Genomic DNA, 16,069 nt, shown 5'->3' on the forward strand with positions numbered 1-16,069 from the left:
CCCGCGCGGCGCCGAGGCGTCACCGCCGCGCTGACGTCACCGCGCGCGCGCGGGGTGGGCGGGGCCGCGCGCCCGCGGACAAGGCAGGGAGCGCGGCAAGGACGAGGGGGCGGAGGCCTCGTATGCAAATGACGTCCGGGCGTGACGCGCGGGCTCCGCGCTGGGGCGCTGCGTCACCGGCGGGCGGCCCCGCCCCCCGCCGCGCGCTGCCTTCCATATATGGCGGCGGCGCGGCCCGCGGGATTACGCATGCAAATTAATCGCTGTGACGTCACGCGTCGCCATGCAAATGCGGCTGCGCAAGGCCCGCCGGGAAATCGCTTGGTGTTTTTTTTCCTTCACAAAATGACGCTTTTCCCGCATTTTTCGGCCGCGCGAGGCCGCTCCGTGACCCGGGGCAGGGGGTGTTTCCCGTGAGGAGAACACGGAGGGGCCACCTCTGTCCCGGCAGCGCCGCGGGCAGCAGCGAACCCCGCGCGCTGTACACGGGGGGCGGTGCGGGCGCTGCCGGGCCCCTGGGCGGGGAGCGGTGGCGTGACCGGGGGCGGGGCCTGCCCATCGTCCCTTCCGGGCCCTACGGCGGCCCGCGGGGGACAAGCGGCGGCGCTGCGTGATTGCGTCAGTGCGTGCATGCGTCACTTCCGTCTGGCGGCGGCGGGAGCACCATGCCCAAGTGAGAACGGGGGGACCGGGGCCGGGGAGACCGGGGAACGGGCCGGGCAGACCGAACCCAGCCCAGCCCGGCCCGGCCGAGCCACGCGGGGTCGATCCGGGGCTCACAGCGCAAGGGGGGGCTCTCAGTAACCCGCTTTTTCCTCTGCAGGTTTTACTGCGATTACTGCGACACGTACCTCACCCATGACTCGGTGAGTACCAAGAACATCAAAATAAACTTACTCGGGCTAAGACCACGTCTCGTGACATAAGTGGTGTCACTTATTGTCTCCTGCTTCCGGCCACAAGAGGCCGTGCCGTGTTCCCGGCCCTCCCAGCGGGGCAGTGACGCTCCGGTGCCCGCGGGGGTCCGGGGGAGGCAGCTGGAGGGCCCTCGGGGCACCTTCTGCTTAAACTGGGGGGTCAACACTTATCACACAAAGGTTTTGCGCATCTCCCGTCCTCTGACTGGGCACAAGCCAAGCTGCTTTGTGCTGCTGAATTGCCTGTGTTTAAAATCACACTGAGTCCTCAGTAATCTCTAGGTTTCTCTGATGTTTCCCAGCCCTCCGTGAGGAAAACCCACTGCAGTGGCCGGAAGCACAAGGAGAATGTGAAGGACTATTACCAGAAATGGATGGAGGAGCAGGCCCAGAGCCTGATTGACAAAACAAGTAAGGCCAATCCTTCCGTGACACCCCTGCCCTCCCCTGCCTCTCCTCTGACTGCTCTTCCCTGCTCCCGCCTCAACTCCTTCTCACTGCCCTGGGGAAGTCACGAGTGAAAACTTCACTTGGAGTTTTGATCTTGAGCTCTTCAGAGAGTGGGCTGCCCCGGGGAGCCTGAGGGCTCTGCCCACCCCCTGGGGCTCTGCCCATCCCTGGGGGAGCCCGAGGGCTCTGCCCACCCCCCAGGAGCTGAGGTTTCCCGCCCAGGCCTGGGGCAGGGTCTCTGTCTCTGGTGGTGTCCCACAGGGTCACACAACCACTTGTGCTCCCTGGTAGTGACATGTTTGTGTGAAGAGCGTGAATAGGAGTTCCAAAAGATAGGAAAGCAGATGTTAAAACGTCTGCATTGTTGTGTTTTTCACGCTCTGGGGTTACTCACCCTCAGTTCCCAAGGGATGTTTTTCCCTTGCTCTTAAAGCCTTGACTGAAGTGTGTGTGTTCTGTGTCAGTTCCTGGGGCCCTTTTCCCCTTGTTTCTTCTCTCTGTGAAAGCAATACAAACACCAGATTGACTTTGTGGCAGCTCTCCTTGGATCACAGGATATCTTCAGTTGGAAAGGACCCCTTTGGGTCACTGCTCCCACTCCTAGGTCCGTGCAGGACTGCCTAAGACTAAGCCCTGTGACTCAGAGCATCACCCAGACGCTTCCTGAGCTCTGGCAGGCCCAGAGCTGTGCCCACTTCCCAGGGGAGTGTTCCAGTGTCCCACCACCCTCTGTTCCTAAAACCTCCCGTCTGGGCTTCCCCCGACGCATCCTCATTCCGTTTCCTTTTGCCCATTTCCCTTGTGATGCTTCCAACCTTCCCACCTTTCACCTTCCTCCTGCTCCACTCCAGCCTTTTGAATTTCTGCCCTTGCCTTCCCCCCGTTCCCTGCTCCCCGTCCCTCCCAGCCCTTGCCCCGTTGCCATTCCAGCACAGCATGTCCCGGTGGAGCGCTGCGGATCCCGCCGTGCGTGTGGTGTTCCTGTCCTGGGTGCCCTGGGGGTGTGACCCCCCCCGGAGCCCCCTGTCCCCGTGTAACAGTGATTGTCTCCAGGAGTGCCAGGTGCTCCCGCCCGCAGGGACGTGTCCGGAGTCGGCTGCATGACGCGATGTTCTCTCCGCGGGGCATGAGCGGACGAGTCCCCCGGCGCTTCCTCGGCCTAGTAACTGGTTTTTTTTTCCCTGGGATTCTTTCTTTCCTTTTTTTTTTTTTTCTTTTCCCCCCCAATGTAGCGGCTGCATTCCAGCAAGGGAAAATCCCACCGACGCCGTTCTCGGCACCCCCTCCGGCCGGAGCCATGATCCCGCCTCCTCCCAGCATCCGTAAGTCTCACCTGGCACTTTGGGGCTGAGGCCACGGCCCTCCTGAGGTGTGGGGCTTGTGGCCTTGACCCGGAAAGAAAAGTCCTTTTAGCTTGAAACCAAGTCAAGACATTTTGAGCTTGAGTGTGGGGGAATTCTGCGTGGGGGCAGCCCGGCAGCACCCCAGTCCCTGGTGTGTCTGATTTCAGGGGTGCTCAGACTGTCAGCAGCAGTGAGAGCCCCTCCATCTGTGGGGGCTCCCGTGCAGGCGGCTCCATCAGAACTGCCAGTGCTGCATGGGTTTGGGTTGGGTTTTTGAAATAGAATAATTTTGCATTTGAGCTGGCAAAGGGCCGAGAGAGCTCCAGCCCCAAGTCCTGCTGTTAGGAGTGGCAGTTCCCTGCACTGGGTGTGCACAGCTGGAGGTGGCAGCCAGGATATTCCTCTTCTGGGTCACCTGGCCCCTGGAATCGGGGCTGGCAGTGAGGGAGGCAGATGTAAAGCCCCCAAGGCCTTAGTTACTGCCCTGTGCCGTGAGAGTGAGTGACTGCATTGCCTGTGGGTGCTGGCTGCCTGCAGTGTGTAACTGTCTCTGTCCAGCTGGTCCCCCCCGGCCCGGGATGATGCCAGCCCCACACATGGGGGGGCCCCCGATGATGCCAATGATGGGCCCACCCCCTCCAGGAATGATGCCAGTGGGACCCGGTAAGTCTGGGATGGGGTGACTCTGTCAGGGGTGCTGGAGGGTCTGGGGGGGGGTGTCCTGACCCACTGGTGACTGAGCTGTGGGGAGCAGGGCTGGGCTGGGCTGGGGGCACACTCTGCTCACACCTCTGTCACTGTTACCCCCTGCGTGGGGGGCACACAACAGTCTTACAACCTTTAATGAGTATTAAAGCCCCCTAACTCCTGGCTGAGAGTTACCAGCCCTCCCTGCACAGCTGAAATTATGGCTCTGGGAAGCTGTAGCTGTTCCTCCTCTGCTCTGAGCAGTAATATTTTAGGAATTTGGTGTCTGCAGCTCTCAGGTTTTGCACAAGGGGCATGTTTCTGCACTAAATGAATTTCACTGTTTAAAATGTCTCAAGATAACGTGTTCTCGAGAAATAATGGGCCTGAAAAAGCTTTTTTTTAGAACTGTAAAGGCAAACTAAAAGGTCTTTGATCCATTCTGCTCCTGAGTTTCCTGGCATTTGAAGAATTCTCAGGGGATGTGTTACTGGAGCATTTCCCAGAACAGCTCTACAGGAACACACACATGTGCACTGAGAGTAGTGAAGTGTCTTTGCAATTATTGTCTTGTGGTAGAAAGTGTTCTGTAAGTGTTTTTAAAGCACAAGATAAGTACACAATCTGCAATATTCAGCAGCCTGGTGAAAATAAATGGCAAAGTGGGATGGAAACCATTATTTCAGGGCTGTGCAGCAAAGCCCATGCTTTTCCCTGGCCGTGCTCTTTCCCGGCTGGAAGAGGTGCCCAGTGCTTGTTTATGGGCACATGGGAGGGTTTTGCAGCACTTTTCTCCAAACAAACTCTCCAGATCAGTAATTAAGCTCACGTGTCTCTCTCGTGACTGGAAATAATTTACCGGTGAATATTGTCAGGGTGGGTGTGTAACCCAGGAGCTTGGTTCCTCCTCTGCTGATGGCTGAGCTCCTTCAGGGAACAGAATCCATCTCAGCAGCTTCCAGACTGGAAGTTCCTTGATGGGGGGAGAGAACCTGCCTGCTGTACAGTGTGGAATTTCTCTCTGTGAGGGTGGGGAGGCCCTGGCACAGGTTGCCCAGAGAAGCTGTGGCTGCCCCGTCTCTGGAAGTGTGCAGGGCCAGGTTGGACAGGGCTTGGAGCAGCCTGGGATAGTGGAATGTGTCCCTGCCCGTGGAGTGGGCTGGAAATAGGTCTTTAAGGTCCCTTCCAATGCAAAGCATTCAGTGCTCTGTGGTGACTGGGCAGTTGCTGTTCCCAATGTTCTCTAACGTCCTGTCTTCCCCCGGCAGCCCCCGGGATGAGGCCCCCCATGGGAGGACACATGCCCATGATGCCAGGGCCCCCGATGATGAGACCCCCCTCCAGACCCATGATGGTGCCAACCAGGCCGGGAATGACCCGTCCAGACAGATAAAGGTGGAAATGGAGCTGCCTTTTCATATTGGGATCTTCCCCGTGGCAAACACCACAGACCCACGTCCCTGGGGTTTCGTCCTGGGTGCGTGCAGGGGCTGTGCCGCCCCCTCAGCATGGACACACCCTGCACTGACTGCTGGATGGGGTCTGGCTTTTGGGGCGTTCTTTTTAGTTGTGTTAAATTTTACCCCCCGCTGAGTCGTAAAAATAACAATAAAACATTGATGTTGTTTCCATACAGACTCTGAGCCTTGTTCTGGACCCTCTCCCGGGGAAGGATATAGGTGGGGGGCTCAGGGCCGACGGGGGTGGTCTCGGGGTGGTCCCTGGATCTCCCGGGAGGGGTCCGGGGTCCCGGGGCCGCCCCTCAACCGAGCGCGGCTGCGGCGGGGGCGTGGCCTGAAGGGGCGTGGCCGAAGGGGGCATGGCCTGATGGGCGGGCCGTGCGGGAAGGAGGCGGGGCCGAAGGGGGCGGGCCGTGCGGGAAGGGGGCGTGGCCTGGGGGGGCGGGCGGGGCGCGATGGGGTCCCGCCGCCCGCGGGCCTGACCCGCCGGCCCGGCATGGCGGGCATCATCAAGAAGCAGATCCTGAAGCACCTCTCCCGGTGAGGCTCCCGCTCCCCACCCTCTTCTTCCTCCTTCTTCTCCTCGTCCTCCTCTTCCTCCTCCTCCCGGGGGTCTGCGGGGGGCAAGGGCCGGGCCTGGGCGGGGGTTTGGGGACCGCCGGGCGGCGGCCTGGGGAGCTCCCGGAGGGGGCTGAGGGCCCGGGGGGCTGCGGAGCCGCCGGGCCTGGGGCTGTCCGGGGCTCGGGGGTGTCGGGCAGTGGGCCCGGCCCGGCCTGGCCCTGCCGCCCGGCCCACGGGGTCCGAGCCCGGGCCGGTGCCTGGTGCCGGTTGCCTGGTGTCGGTTCCCGGTGTCCGGTGCCGGTTGCCCGGTGTCGGTTCCCGGTGCCGGTTGCCCGGTGTCCGGTGCTGGTTCCCGGTGCCGGTTCCCGGTGCCGGTGCTGGCCCTGAGCGGGACAGCGGCGGTGGAGGTTCGGGGGGTTTGGGAGGCGGGCGGGGGGAGCGGGGCCGGCCCCGGCAGAGCCCGGGTGGAGCCACCCCGGCGCTCGGGGGCCGCTCGCGTTCCGTCGCTCCCGGCGGTTCCCGGGCGGGCCGCGGGTGCTCCCTGCGCGGGGCTGGTGCGGACACGGGGCCCTGCTCGGGCCGGGCCTTCTCTGCCCTGCCCTGGACACAAGGCCCGTGTTGTCTCTCGGTGTCACGGGTGGGCAGCAGCCGTGTCCGAGGAGCAGGTGAGGGCACAGCCCCGCTCTCTGCTGCTCCTCTGCCGGGCGGGTCCTTCCCGTCGCTGCTGCTGGAATCGCTCGGGTGCGGAGCGAGGGGCCCGCAGTGACCCGTGCGGGCTCTGTGGCTTCGGGGCTGGAGCGAGACCCGCGAATCCCGACCCTCTGGGGCTGGAGCTGAGTCCGGGGGTGCCTGGAGCCCCACACGGTCCCCACGCACCGCGGGCTCGGTGCAGGGTCTGTGTGCTCAGAGTCACCAGTTGCTCGGTGCTCCAGCTGCCTTGGCACTGTCCTGGACAGAGGGTGATGGAGTTGCTCTGGGTGCTGGTTTAAATGGAATTCTGCATTGGGGTTGGGATTTGGACATCCCACACCTCCGAGTTTTGTCTCGTTCCACCTCACACCGGCGTGTCACACTCAGTGCAGATTCATCCTCCTGGTCAGGAGGCACTGAGGTGTTTATACCATGGAGAGGTGGGTGAGAGCAGTTTGTAGTGGAGGATGGAACAGAGCTGGGCTTTATCCCTGGGTGCTGCTCCTGCGTGTGTTGTTCTCGTGGACAATTCTCTTTCTTTACATAAATACACTTTTGCTGGTGCTTTTCCTTAATTTTGATTTTTGGTCTCCCTTACCTTGCACTGTTACAGCACTTTCCTGCCCCAAAGTGCCCCTTTTTCCCTCCAGTCGGGCCTGGTAATGTTCACCTGTGTCTCCTTTGGGCAGTTCCAAGGAGGACAAGGAGTCCCAAAACATTCTGCAGCTCTGTCTGTTTACCTACTGGACTTTGGCTTTTGGGTGCTTGGTCTGATCCTACCCCTCTCTTGCACAAGGATTGTGGATGTTTTGCAGAAATGCAGTTTGAACACAATTTAATGGTGTATAAAAAAGATGAAGTTTTTTCCGTTTTGGTTTTGTTTCCTCTAAATACCTCAGCTTCACCCTCCCTTTGGGTTTTCTTTCAGCCACGCTCATTTGCCTGGAAGAATTTTGCTACTGAATCATTAATCTACCTTTATTTTGTGCTCACATTTGCATATGAAATAACTCATTGTTCCTCTTGTTGTGTCTCCATTTGAAGTCGATTCTGCCCGGGGTGTGTTTTTGTTCCTTCTCTCCGTGGAAATTTGCAAGGAGCAGTCGGGAGAGGGGCAGCAGGGTCGGGGAAATGGGAATGAGGTGTGATCCCGTGTCACGTGTGTGACCCGATGGCCCTGGTGGCCGGTACAGCTGGGCTTTGCTCCCTTGTGAAGGTATTTGGGAAGGCTCAGCCTGTGTGTGCTTTAGCAGCTTAAATTCCTAGAGCAGGAGAATCTCAAAAGTTGCGGAGCTTTCACCATCTGTGCCTTTCACTCCTTTGTCCTATATTTAGCTTGGAAAAGCAAATAGATGAGGTGCTTTCACTTCTTGCTGCTTCCAGGCAGGCACAGTGCTGGTTCTCAGGGAGGGTGTTTGGAACCCAAACTCCCTGTGAGCCCCCCGGGGATCAGCCCCTGCTCTGGGCCAGGGGCCCTGTCAGCTGCTGGTTGTGTGTGTGGTTGTGTTTACCAGCCTGTCATTATTCACAGAAGCACATCTGATGCTTTAAAATAAAATCAGTGAGCTGCCTTTGCCTCTTCCTGGTCTTGTTTGAAAGTAGCTTCTTCTCATTGTCTTTTTTCTTTAACCAGTGTCGGTGCAGCCACAGCAGATCCTTGTTCTCAGGGACAAAGGCTGTTTATCCACAAGTCCACTGCCCCAGCTTATTTCATATACCACCACTGCAGTGGAAATCCCTGCCAAAATTACTCTTATTTAATTGCATGGGGAAGGTTTATCCCCTGCTGCCTCCAACAGCTGCTTTGTGACGTTCTCTCTTGGTACACGTGTTGAGGCGTGTGAGCCTGTGGAGTCCCAGGCATCCCCCAGCACACAGGACAGGGCTCCCAGGGGAGATGCAGGGCAGCCCTGCTGCTGCCAAGAGATAAACGCTGGTGTCAGCAGAGGAACAGCGGGGCTGGGGCTCGGGGGCAGGTCTGAAGGAGACCACAGGGGGAAGGAGACCACAAGTGTGTCTCACTGTAACAGGAGCCCTGGAGAGCTGCAACTGAGGAGAAACTCTGGGAATCTCTGAAAGAAGGATGAGAAGGAAGCAGGGGAGAAATGAGAGAGGAGTTGGCTGAAGTAACACCAGCATAGGTGTTGCCAGAGAGGAAAACCAGCCCAGGAAAGGAGACCTGTTTGCTGAGGAGAGCAGCTGGAGCCGCTGCTCCGGGCAGGCGTGGAACAGATGTGCAGCACAGAAATTTGGGGATATCAGGCTGGGAATTTGGCAAACTGTCCTCAGGACAGTATGGAGCCACCTTTTTGAGTGAGTAAGATGGGCTTTAGAAACAGAATTAAAAAAAGCTGCTAGAGAACAGGCCAGTGGAGCAGCCTGGGAGGGTGTAACAGTGTGGTGCTTGTCAGTGTAGGGTCAGGTACTTGGCCAGGAGCCTCGTGCAGCTCCCTGTGACAGTGCTGCACCTCAGTGGAGCTGTCCCTCATTCCCAGGGATTGGGTCACACATCCCTTTTTCTGGGGGAGGTTGCCTTGCTTTCTCCCCTCTTCCATTTGCATTTGCACCATCCTTGCAGCTAATGGAGCTGCTGGGAGTGGGTAAGTGCAGAGCCTGGGAGGGCCCCTGGTGTATCTTTAGTTTGTTCCAGCTCCCTCTGGCAGCAGGAACTCGTGGGTGTCGCAGCACTGAGCGGGGACTGCGGGGGCTTCCAGGGGCTGCTGCTTCCCAACTTGGATATGAGGATCTCGGAATCCCTTCCTGGCCCTAAAGATGTCTTTGGCATTGCCCCTCCCACACAGTTGTGCTACTTCTGTGCCAACACAAAGATCTGAGAGCCGGGTCCCAGCCCCAGCCCTGTGCTGTGCCACGAGCCCTGCCTGTTCCACGGGGGCCTTGGAGTGTTCTGGAACTCCTTGCTCAGAACTGGGAGTCCCTTCCTGCTCCCTGTCCATCCCCACCATCAGAGCCCTGCACTCAGGCCAAAGCAGGGCAGAGAAAGGCCATTGCAGCTGTGGTCATCCTGCCAGGGGTGAGAGACTCTCTGGGGCTGGAATGGCAGGAGTGAGACCCCGTGCTTGGATTTCTTGCCCAAAGGCTGCAGCCTGGACGTGGCTGTGAGAGAGCAGAGCCCGAGTTCCTGTTTGCTCTGTTGATGTGTTTTGCAGCATGGCTGCGTGCTCGGGTGCTGTGCTGCAGCTGTGCCCTTGCTGCAGTCACAGGGTGGCACGTGCAGCTCCTCAGGGCTGCCGGGCACCCTCTGAGTTTGGAAGAGCTGCCACTGTAAGAGATGTGTGCTCACCACCAACCTTCAGCTTCCTGACCTTGATTATGAATTAACTGGAAGCAATTTAACGAGCACGGTGGGTAAGGAGGAAAGCAAGGAAATTGCATTTGGGAATGGCCTGAGGAAGGTACAGAAGTGTGAGTGATTTAGGCAGCAAGAGCCCTGCCTTGGACAGAGGCTCTTCGCTGGAACTGAGACCAAGTTTGCAATTTTGGCTTTAGCTGCCTTAATATCCTCCTTTGGTGATGAGGGAAATTTTTGTGATGATCTCTGAGGTGATCATTTGCCTAAAATAGCTGTTGCAGCGATGGCAACTTCATGAAACCACAGAGCTGCCAGCGGTTAAACACTGATAAAAACCCCGTTACTTTTCCCTGTTCCCCCCGTTCAGCAGGGGCTGTTTGGCCAGGAACGGTTCCTTTGGTGCCCCAGAGCACGTGGTGGGTCCAGAGCATGGAGCAGCTCGTGGCAGGACACCCTGAGGCAGTTTATGAGGAAGAAGCTCTGTCAGGTCCCAGCAGTGGCTGCACCAGCACCAAACCACTGGCCACGAGCTGTCTCTGAGTTCCTGTGTGCTGTGCCCAGCAAGGCACATGAGGCTGGATGCAAACCCTTTACTCCATGTCTTAATTTGGAAGTTTCTTATTTTCCCAGTACATTTTGATGGCTTTTTTTTTTTACTTTTAAAAATTTTAATATCAATTTTAATATTGACTTGTCAAGTCAAGACACAACCCCAGCTACAGGTACAGTAGCACATACCTGCCACTGCTTTGTTCAAGACAGGGTGGGAAGAGGGAGTGGGCACAGACAGGACGTGGCATTTTCCCTTCTCAGAGAGTAACCTCCAACGTCAGGGTTGCTGTGCTGCTCTTGGCCAGGAGAACTGAGTGGCCAGTTTTATGTGTCAGCTGCTGGGTGCAAGGCACTTCCAGACATTTCCCCTCAGCCCCAGACACGAGTGTGCCATTTCTGGAATGCTGAACAGACGCTTGTTGCAGCAGAAATAAACTGCACTTCAGTAGCTCAGGAGGAAAATGTGGCTGGAGCTCGGGGTCTGCAGAGCTCTGTGCTGGCCCTGTGGAACCTCTCCAGAGCCCTCCAGCCTCTGCCCTGGGAAGGGGCTGTCAAACAGGACCCTCCTCATTGCTCCTGTGCTGCCTGAGCCTCCTCTGCAGCTCCTGGGCCAAGTGAATGATGGAATAACCTGTTGGTTTCTGCAGGTTGGGAACAGAGCTGCAGGTTGGATGGCAGGATGAAGTGGGGCTTTGGACTAGTGCATGTATTCTTTATGTTTCTTCCTAGTTTCCTTTTGTATATTATTATTTGCTTGAGGTTTAGACTTGGGAAATTCCCTGGCAGCTGCTGAGGGTTTTCATTCCAGCTTTGGGAGCATGGGGAGGCTGGCATTTAAACTTCACTGAGTGTCCAGCTGAGGAGCTGGAAATAGTAAAGCAGCCCCTCAGTGAGGTGGAGTTCAGCCCCTGGCAGAGACCCAGGCTCTTCTTCTCTCAGAGGGGTTCGTGGTTTGCTTTCCAGGTCTCCTGGTGCCCCGTGTGGTGCTGGTGGGTGTGGACCCAGGACACACCTGGTCTGGAGCGTCTCAGCATCCAGAACCCTTGGAGGAATTTCTGTTTGGGACAAGAAAGTGTCCTCGAGGCCCGAGGGAGGCTGTAGGAGGAGTGAACTGATGTTCTGTTTTGTGTGATGGTTCAGACTCCTGTCTTATCTGCTTGGAAATGCTGATTTTTTTCCCCTGCAAGTTTAACTTTGAATTGAAATCCTGAGCCTTTTTCCCTTAGCCATGTTGGGTTGCAGTGGGTGACTTGTAGCCAAGACAACTGATTACTCATCAGGATGTTTTGTGTTGGCTTCGGGTGGCTGAGAGGTCCAGCCTTTCATTCAATGCAGTTGAGGCCTGGAAAAACAGAAAGCTGATAATGTACAGCCATCAGCAGTGGCCTGTGTGTGCAGGGCTGTGAGTGTGCCTGAATCCACCCTGATAAGGAGCCTGGGGCAGGCTGCTCCTGGGGTCTGTGGGAACACTTTGCTGTGGAACTGGAGCAGGATGATTGTGCAGGGACCTCACTGTCCCCATGGGAAGGTGTTCCTGCCTCCCGGGATCTCTGGGGCACACAGAGCTGTGCACAGTGTGCAGCTGGAGATACAGAGAGGGTTAGAAACGTGCTGCTTTCTGTCTCCTAAACACTTGGGCAGTTTGGTGTTGATTAGATTCCCTTAAACTCTAAATGGGTTTGTGCTAAGTGGGGGTGACACCAGCTCTGTCAGATCTGGACACCATCTCTGTGCAATCATCAGTCCCATCCTCTGCTGAGTGCAATCATCAGTCCCATCCTCTGCTAACTCAGCTGTTTCTCTTCCTCCTCTGCAGCTCTGCCCTTGTCTGCAGAGCAGCTGTGCCTGCTCTCAGGCAGAGTGGGCCCTGCTTTAGGAAACCTCGAGGAAGTAAAATGGCTTTTCTTCTTCAAAAGGCTTTTAGTTCTTCCTGTGTGTCTCCAAGGCCGCTATTTTTTCCCTTTTTACAGAAGTGTTGATCACTTGCTCAGTTTTATTTCCTTCCAAGTTATTTTTCAGTTAATCCTCAGACAGTTAAACCTTCCACTGCTGCCTTCCTTGAGAGTAGCCCTGATTTGGGAAGTCACTGACCTGTTCTTTTAGCAGTTGTGAACATTTTGTCCAAGTGAACCTGCCCTGTGGCTTCTGAGATAAGAAGTTTGAATGTGGGGTGAAGTGACCTATCACAGAGATTTTTGAATTGTAGAAGATTCCCAAGGAAGATGGAAATCCTACTAAATGCCCTGTCCAAAACCAGACCAGGCAGGACTGGAAAAGGTTTTGAGAAGAAGCAAATCCACATTGGTCAGAATATAGTTGTTGAGGGTTTTTTTTTCCATGTCCAATTGCTGTCCTTCTGCCACAGTTACTTTAATTACATATCTGTGTTCCAAGTCAAAGCAGAAAATCCTCATTTCTTCCCTTGCTGTGACTCTTGTGAAGGCAAGAACCTGGATCTGCAGCCGTTCCTGGGCCCTCAGCATCGCTGGGCTGTTTTCACTGGAGCTCACCAGTTCCCCTTCCTGCCTTACCTGTGTTTGGAGGGATTTTCCAGCTCCTTGCTGCAGCTGTGGCTGCTGTCACAAGCCAGACACTCACTTCTGCCAAGAGAGGATGCTGGTCATTAAGCAAAAGCAAGGTTGCTGGTGTACAGCTAATTAGTTCTCCCAGCCTCAGTGATGAGGGTGTCAATAGAAATGCACGTGTGGAGCTGGAGGTGGTGGCTGGAGAACTGTGGGGAGGAGGCTGAGGCAGAGAAGAGGGTTCCTGATCCGTGTGGCAGCAGCAGGGTGATGAGACATGGATCTGAGGAGAAGTTTTATGATTTCAGATGTCTTCTGACATTGTCTGTCTGTGCATTTGCTTGGTTGGAGACAGTGTGGCGAGATAGCTACAAATGTAAACATAAATTTATTTATGATTCTGGCCTGGCTTTGGGCCAGCAGTTGGACTGGGCCTGACTCCCTGTTGCAGTCAGTGGGTTTGTGGCCTCTGGATGTGCAGGCTGAGGAATGGGGCAGTTGTTTTCAGCAGTGACATCGTGTTTTGATATATATTCAAGCTGATGATTAAGCAAATAGATTTTCAGGGTTGACTTTTGCCAGGGTAATCCCAGCAGGCTCTAAAGGAGTGCTGCCCTGTGAGTTTACTGGCTCAGTGCTGCTTGGCTTCTGTTTGGGTTGTAAAAAAAATAAATAAATAAAAAGAAAGTGCCAATATCCTCCCGTGTCAGTTTTCCCAATAGCCACTGTTTTCATTCTGCTCTCTCTCAGCCAGCAGTCCCTGCTGCCAGGAGGGTGCTGTGGCTGAGGGTGAATGGAGGGAGCTGCCAGGGAACATCCACCACTGTCTGCACTCGCTGCTCCTCTCCCCAGAACTGACCCCGGGGGTTCCTCACCTGGCACTGTGAGCCCCAGGTTTGCAGAACTCTGGCCCCCTGTGAGCCCCCTGTGACTGCAGGGGTCAAAGTGGCTCAAACGTGAAGTTTATTCCAATGGAAGATCTTGGATTCCTGCACTGGGCAGGAGCTGAGAGTGGGGTTTGGGAATAGGCAACATATCCTGGGGAATTTGGGCTGTGGTTTAAAACAAAGTATTTGTTTCCATTTGAGATTTTTGTTTCCAAAACTTGCAGCTGCTGTTGTCCCAAACATCAGCGAGGTCTGTAAGCTCTGCTTTGGGGGTGGAATGTTGTATTTTGGTGCATCTAGAATGCCTGGTGAAAGGATTCTTCTGTAGAGTCTCGTAGCACTGGTGGTGGTTTTGGTACCTGCCCAGCAGGATTTCTGCAGCCTTTCCCTGGAGATGGTGACAAAGAGTTATTTGCTTTAGCTGGGTCCTGTTTCATTCCAGGCTCTGCAGTGTCCTGTTTCACAGCTTTGCTGTTCTTCCACTGTTGGTGTTTTTGATACACCTACACACTAAATAAAAGTGATGCCCTGGTTCAGGCACGTGCTTGTGCCTTTCCCCTGCATTGCCAGCTGAAAGCAGCTTCCCCTCTGAGCAGACTGATCCCGGGCTGAGGATCTGAGCCCAGGGCTGATCCCTCTGTGCAGGTGTGAGAAAGCTGCTCTGCCCCCTGAGCTGATCCCTGCTGATCCACAGCAGCCTGGGAGCTTAAGGGCTTTGTGTCACCCACCTGTCCGGGCTGTGTTTGCTTTATTCCCAGTACCCAATCCCAAGTGGACACGGTGCCATCAGCTTTCAGCAGAGCTGGTTCTCTGACGCAACAAAGGATGCTCGTGTTTGCCTCTGGAGGTGTTTGCTCTGATTCTCCCCCGTGTCTGGGGTTGTGGGTGCTCCCAGCAGGACTCCAGGCACTAATCACCCACTCTGTGAACCCCTGCAGCTCCCAGCCAGCAGAGCACCTGCTGGAACACACTCCAGAACATGCAGTTTCTTGGTACAGATGCTGAGAAGCCGGATTGACCTCCACCACCCTCCTGGGTGTGTTTAAACACTGATGATCTTTTGCTTTCCTGGGTGAAAAGAATTTAGAGAATTAAACTGCTCACTGCTGACGTCGCAGTTCTGGGAGGATAAAACTGCTGAGCTGTTGCAGTTGGGCTTTGGTTTTCTTTTGTTTTGTCCTAGGGCAGTTTTGCTGGTTTCCAGGATCCAGAGCTTTAGAAGGAACTTTCAGTTTCTCAGAGTTGGACTTGGTTTAAAACAAAAAAGTCCCTCAAATGTCAAAGTGTGGAGATGTTTTTTTTCTGGAGCAACCAACATGCCTGGGGTTTAAAAATGTCAGAAGGGGTTTAACGAAACAGCAAACGGACTCTGGTATTAAAATAGCTCTGAAATGCTCCTGCAGCCTCAGTAGCTTCGCTGGGGGCTGTTTTTAGAGTCTCCTCTTTCTTCTCTTGTAGGTTTACCAAGAATCTCTCCCCGGACAAAATCAACCTGAGCACATTGAAGGGTCAGGGGCAGCTCACCAACCTGGAGCTGGATGAGGAGGTGCTGCAGAATGTGCTGGAGCTGCCCACCTGGCTGGCCATCACCCGTGTCTACTGCAACAAGGCCTCCATCAGGGTGAGCAGGGGGCTGCTCCAGGGCCCCTTCAGATGGGTGAAGTTACTGTTCACAGGCAGGATCATTGGGATTGTGCACTTTGCACACTGGGCTCTTGTAAATCCTTCCTCCTTGTACTTTTTAAAGCAAAAAATGTCTTTCTTTTAGCTGATATGAACTGCCAGGTTGCTTAATTGCAGTTGGTACTAACCATAGTTGCATTCCATGAACGCGAAAGTTTTTAGGATGTTGAAGAGACTTTCTGTAAAAAGAAATATGGTTCTACTCTGCCAAGTGACAATAAAAATGAGTTTGTCTTACTCATCTGATGTGCTCTGTTTTTAGAGTCAGATCTGCTTAGTTTAGTAACAAACATTTGTTCTCCCTCCTACAAGAACTGCAGAGTGAGCGTTGCTGTATGAAAATAAAATGGAGCCTTTTGGTTTGTGCACAGTCTTCAAAAGACTTGCCTGACCTCCAGTCACAGCAGCAGTTGGGTGTAAACTCTGCAAGGCCAGGAGTGTTCTCCATAACAGAATTTGACCTGCAGAATATCTATTACTCGTGACGATATCTGAGATCCAAAAGCTCATCTGGGTTTGTAGATCTGATGTCTGGAATGTCTTGTCTGTGTCTCTGTTTGACCTGGATACAGTGAGACATTGTGGACATTTCTCAGAGAAACAGGGCTCAAAGTTTGGACTCGGGTGGTTTCCTGCAGTTTCTGAAACTTTCCAATGCAAAGATAAATAACCCTTGTAACCTCAACTTTATCTTTTCAGATCCAGTGGACAAAGCTGAAAACACACCCCATCTGCCTGGTAATGTTGCCTCTCTTGTCCCTTTCTTTTCTTCATCACTCTTTTCAGTCTCTTCTACTGGAGACAAATTCTGCAGAGGGAAACCATGAAGGGCTCAAATTTTCATTTGACCCGAGTCCTCCAGGCCCTTTGCACATGGGGAGCACAGAGTCCTCTTTGGCCACGAGTGCCCTCTCATGAGATCCCCATTTCACTGCAGGATGGAGCCAGACGAGCTCTCAGGGAAGTCCAGGGCAACCTTGTGCCTGTTTTTGTTGTTTGTTTTCCCC

General features: G+C 54.9%; 3 protein-coding genes across 8 annotated transcripts in view; 2 read left to right on the top strand and 1 right to left on the bottom strand.

The window, feature by feature from the left end:
* The window catches only part of CUNH6orf106 (chromosome unknown C6orf106 homolog), a 28,738-nt gene extending 28,453 nt beyond the window's left edge, over positions 1 to 285 (bottom strand). The window contains exon 1 of the mRNA XM_027695050.1: positions 271 to 285. Within this exon, the coding sequence (XP_027550851.1) occupies positions 271 to 285 (15 nt within the window). The remainder of the gene's footprint in view (positions 1 to 270) is intronic.
* On the top strand, positions 264 to 5,030 carry SNRPC (small nuclear ribonucleoprotein polypeptide C). 3 transcript variants are annotated; one of them, XM_027695220.1, is made up of 6 exons: positions 264 to 413; positions 824 to 866; positions 1,220 to 1,328; positions 2,600 to 2,689; positions 3,269 to 3,373; positions 4,666 to 5,030. In XM_027695220.1, the coding sequence occupies exons 1-6, from the start codon at positions 346 to 348 to the stop codon at positions 4,788 to 4,790; spliced, it is 540 nt and encodes a 179-aa protein (XP_027551021.1). In that variant the 5' UTR covers positions 264 to 345; the 3' UTR covers positions 4,791 to 5,030. The 3 variants fall into 3 exon arrangements, with proteins under 3 accessions (XP_027551021.1, XP_027551022.1, XP_027551023.1); XM_027695221.1 differs by lacking the exon at positions 264 to 413 and adding an exon at positions 550 to 673 and having other exon boundaries at positions 2,597 to 2,689; XM_027695222.1 differs by lacking the exon at positions 264 to 413 and adding an exon at positions 552 to 673.
* A 263-nt stretch (positions 5,031 to 5,293) lies between these two features.
* UHRF1BP1 (UHRF1 binding protein 1) overlaps positions 5,294 to 16,069 on the top strand; it is a 23,228-nt gene continuing 12,452 nt past the window's right edge. For 3 of the 4 annotated variants that reach the window (XM_027695140.1, XM_027695139.1, XM_027695142.1), the window contains exons 1-3: positions 13,271 to 13,386; positions 14,838 to 15,000; positions 15,762 to 15,800. In XM_027695140.1, coding sequence (XP_027550941.1) covers positions 13,286 to 13,386; positions 14,838 to 15,000; positions 15,762 to 15,800 — 303 coding nt within the window. In that variant the 5' untranslated portion in view covers positions 13,271 to 13,285. Of the gene's footprint in view, positions 5,398 to 13,270; positions 13,387 to 14,837; positions 15,001 to 15,761; positions 15,801 to 16,069 lie in introns of those variants that run through there. The other variant, XM_027695141.1, reaches the window with a different exon arrangement.

Source organism: Neopelma chrysocephalum, unplaced genomic scaffold (genome assembly GCF_003984885.1).
Source record: "Neopelma chrysocephalum unplaced genomic scaffold, ASM398488v2 Primary Assembly neopelma1_100, whole genome shotgun sequence".
Lineage (NCBI taxonomy): Eukaryota > Metazoa > Chordata > Aves > Passeriformes > Pipridae > Neopelma > Neopelma chrysocephalum.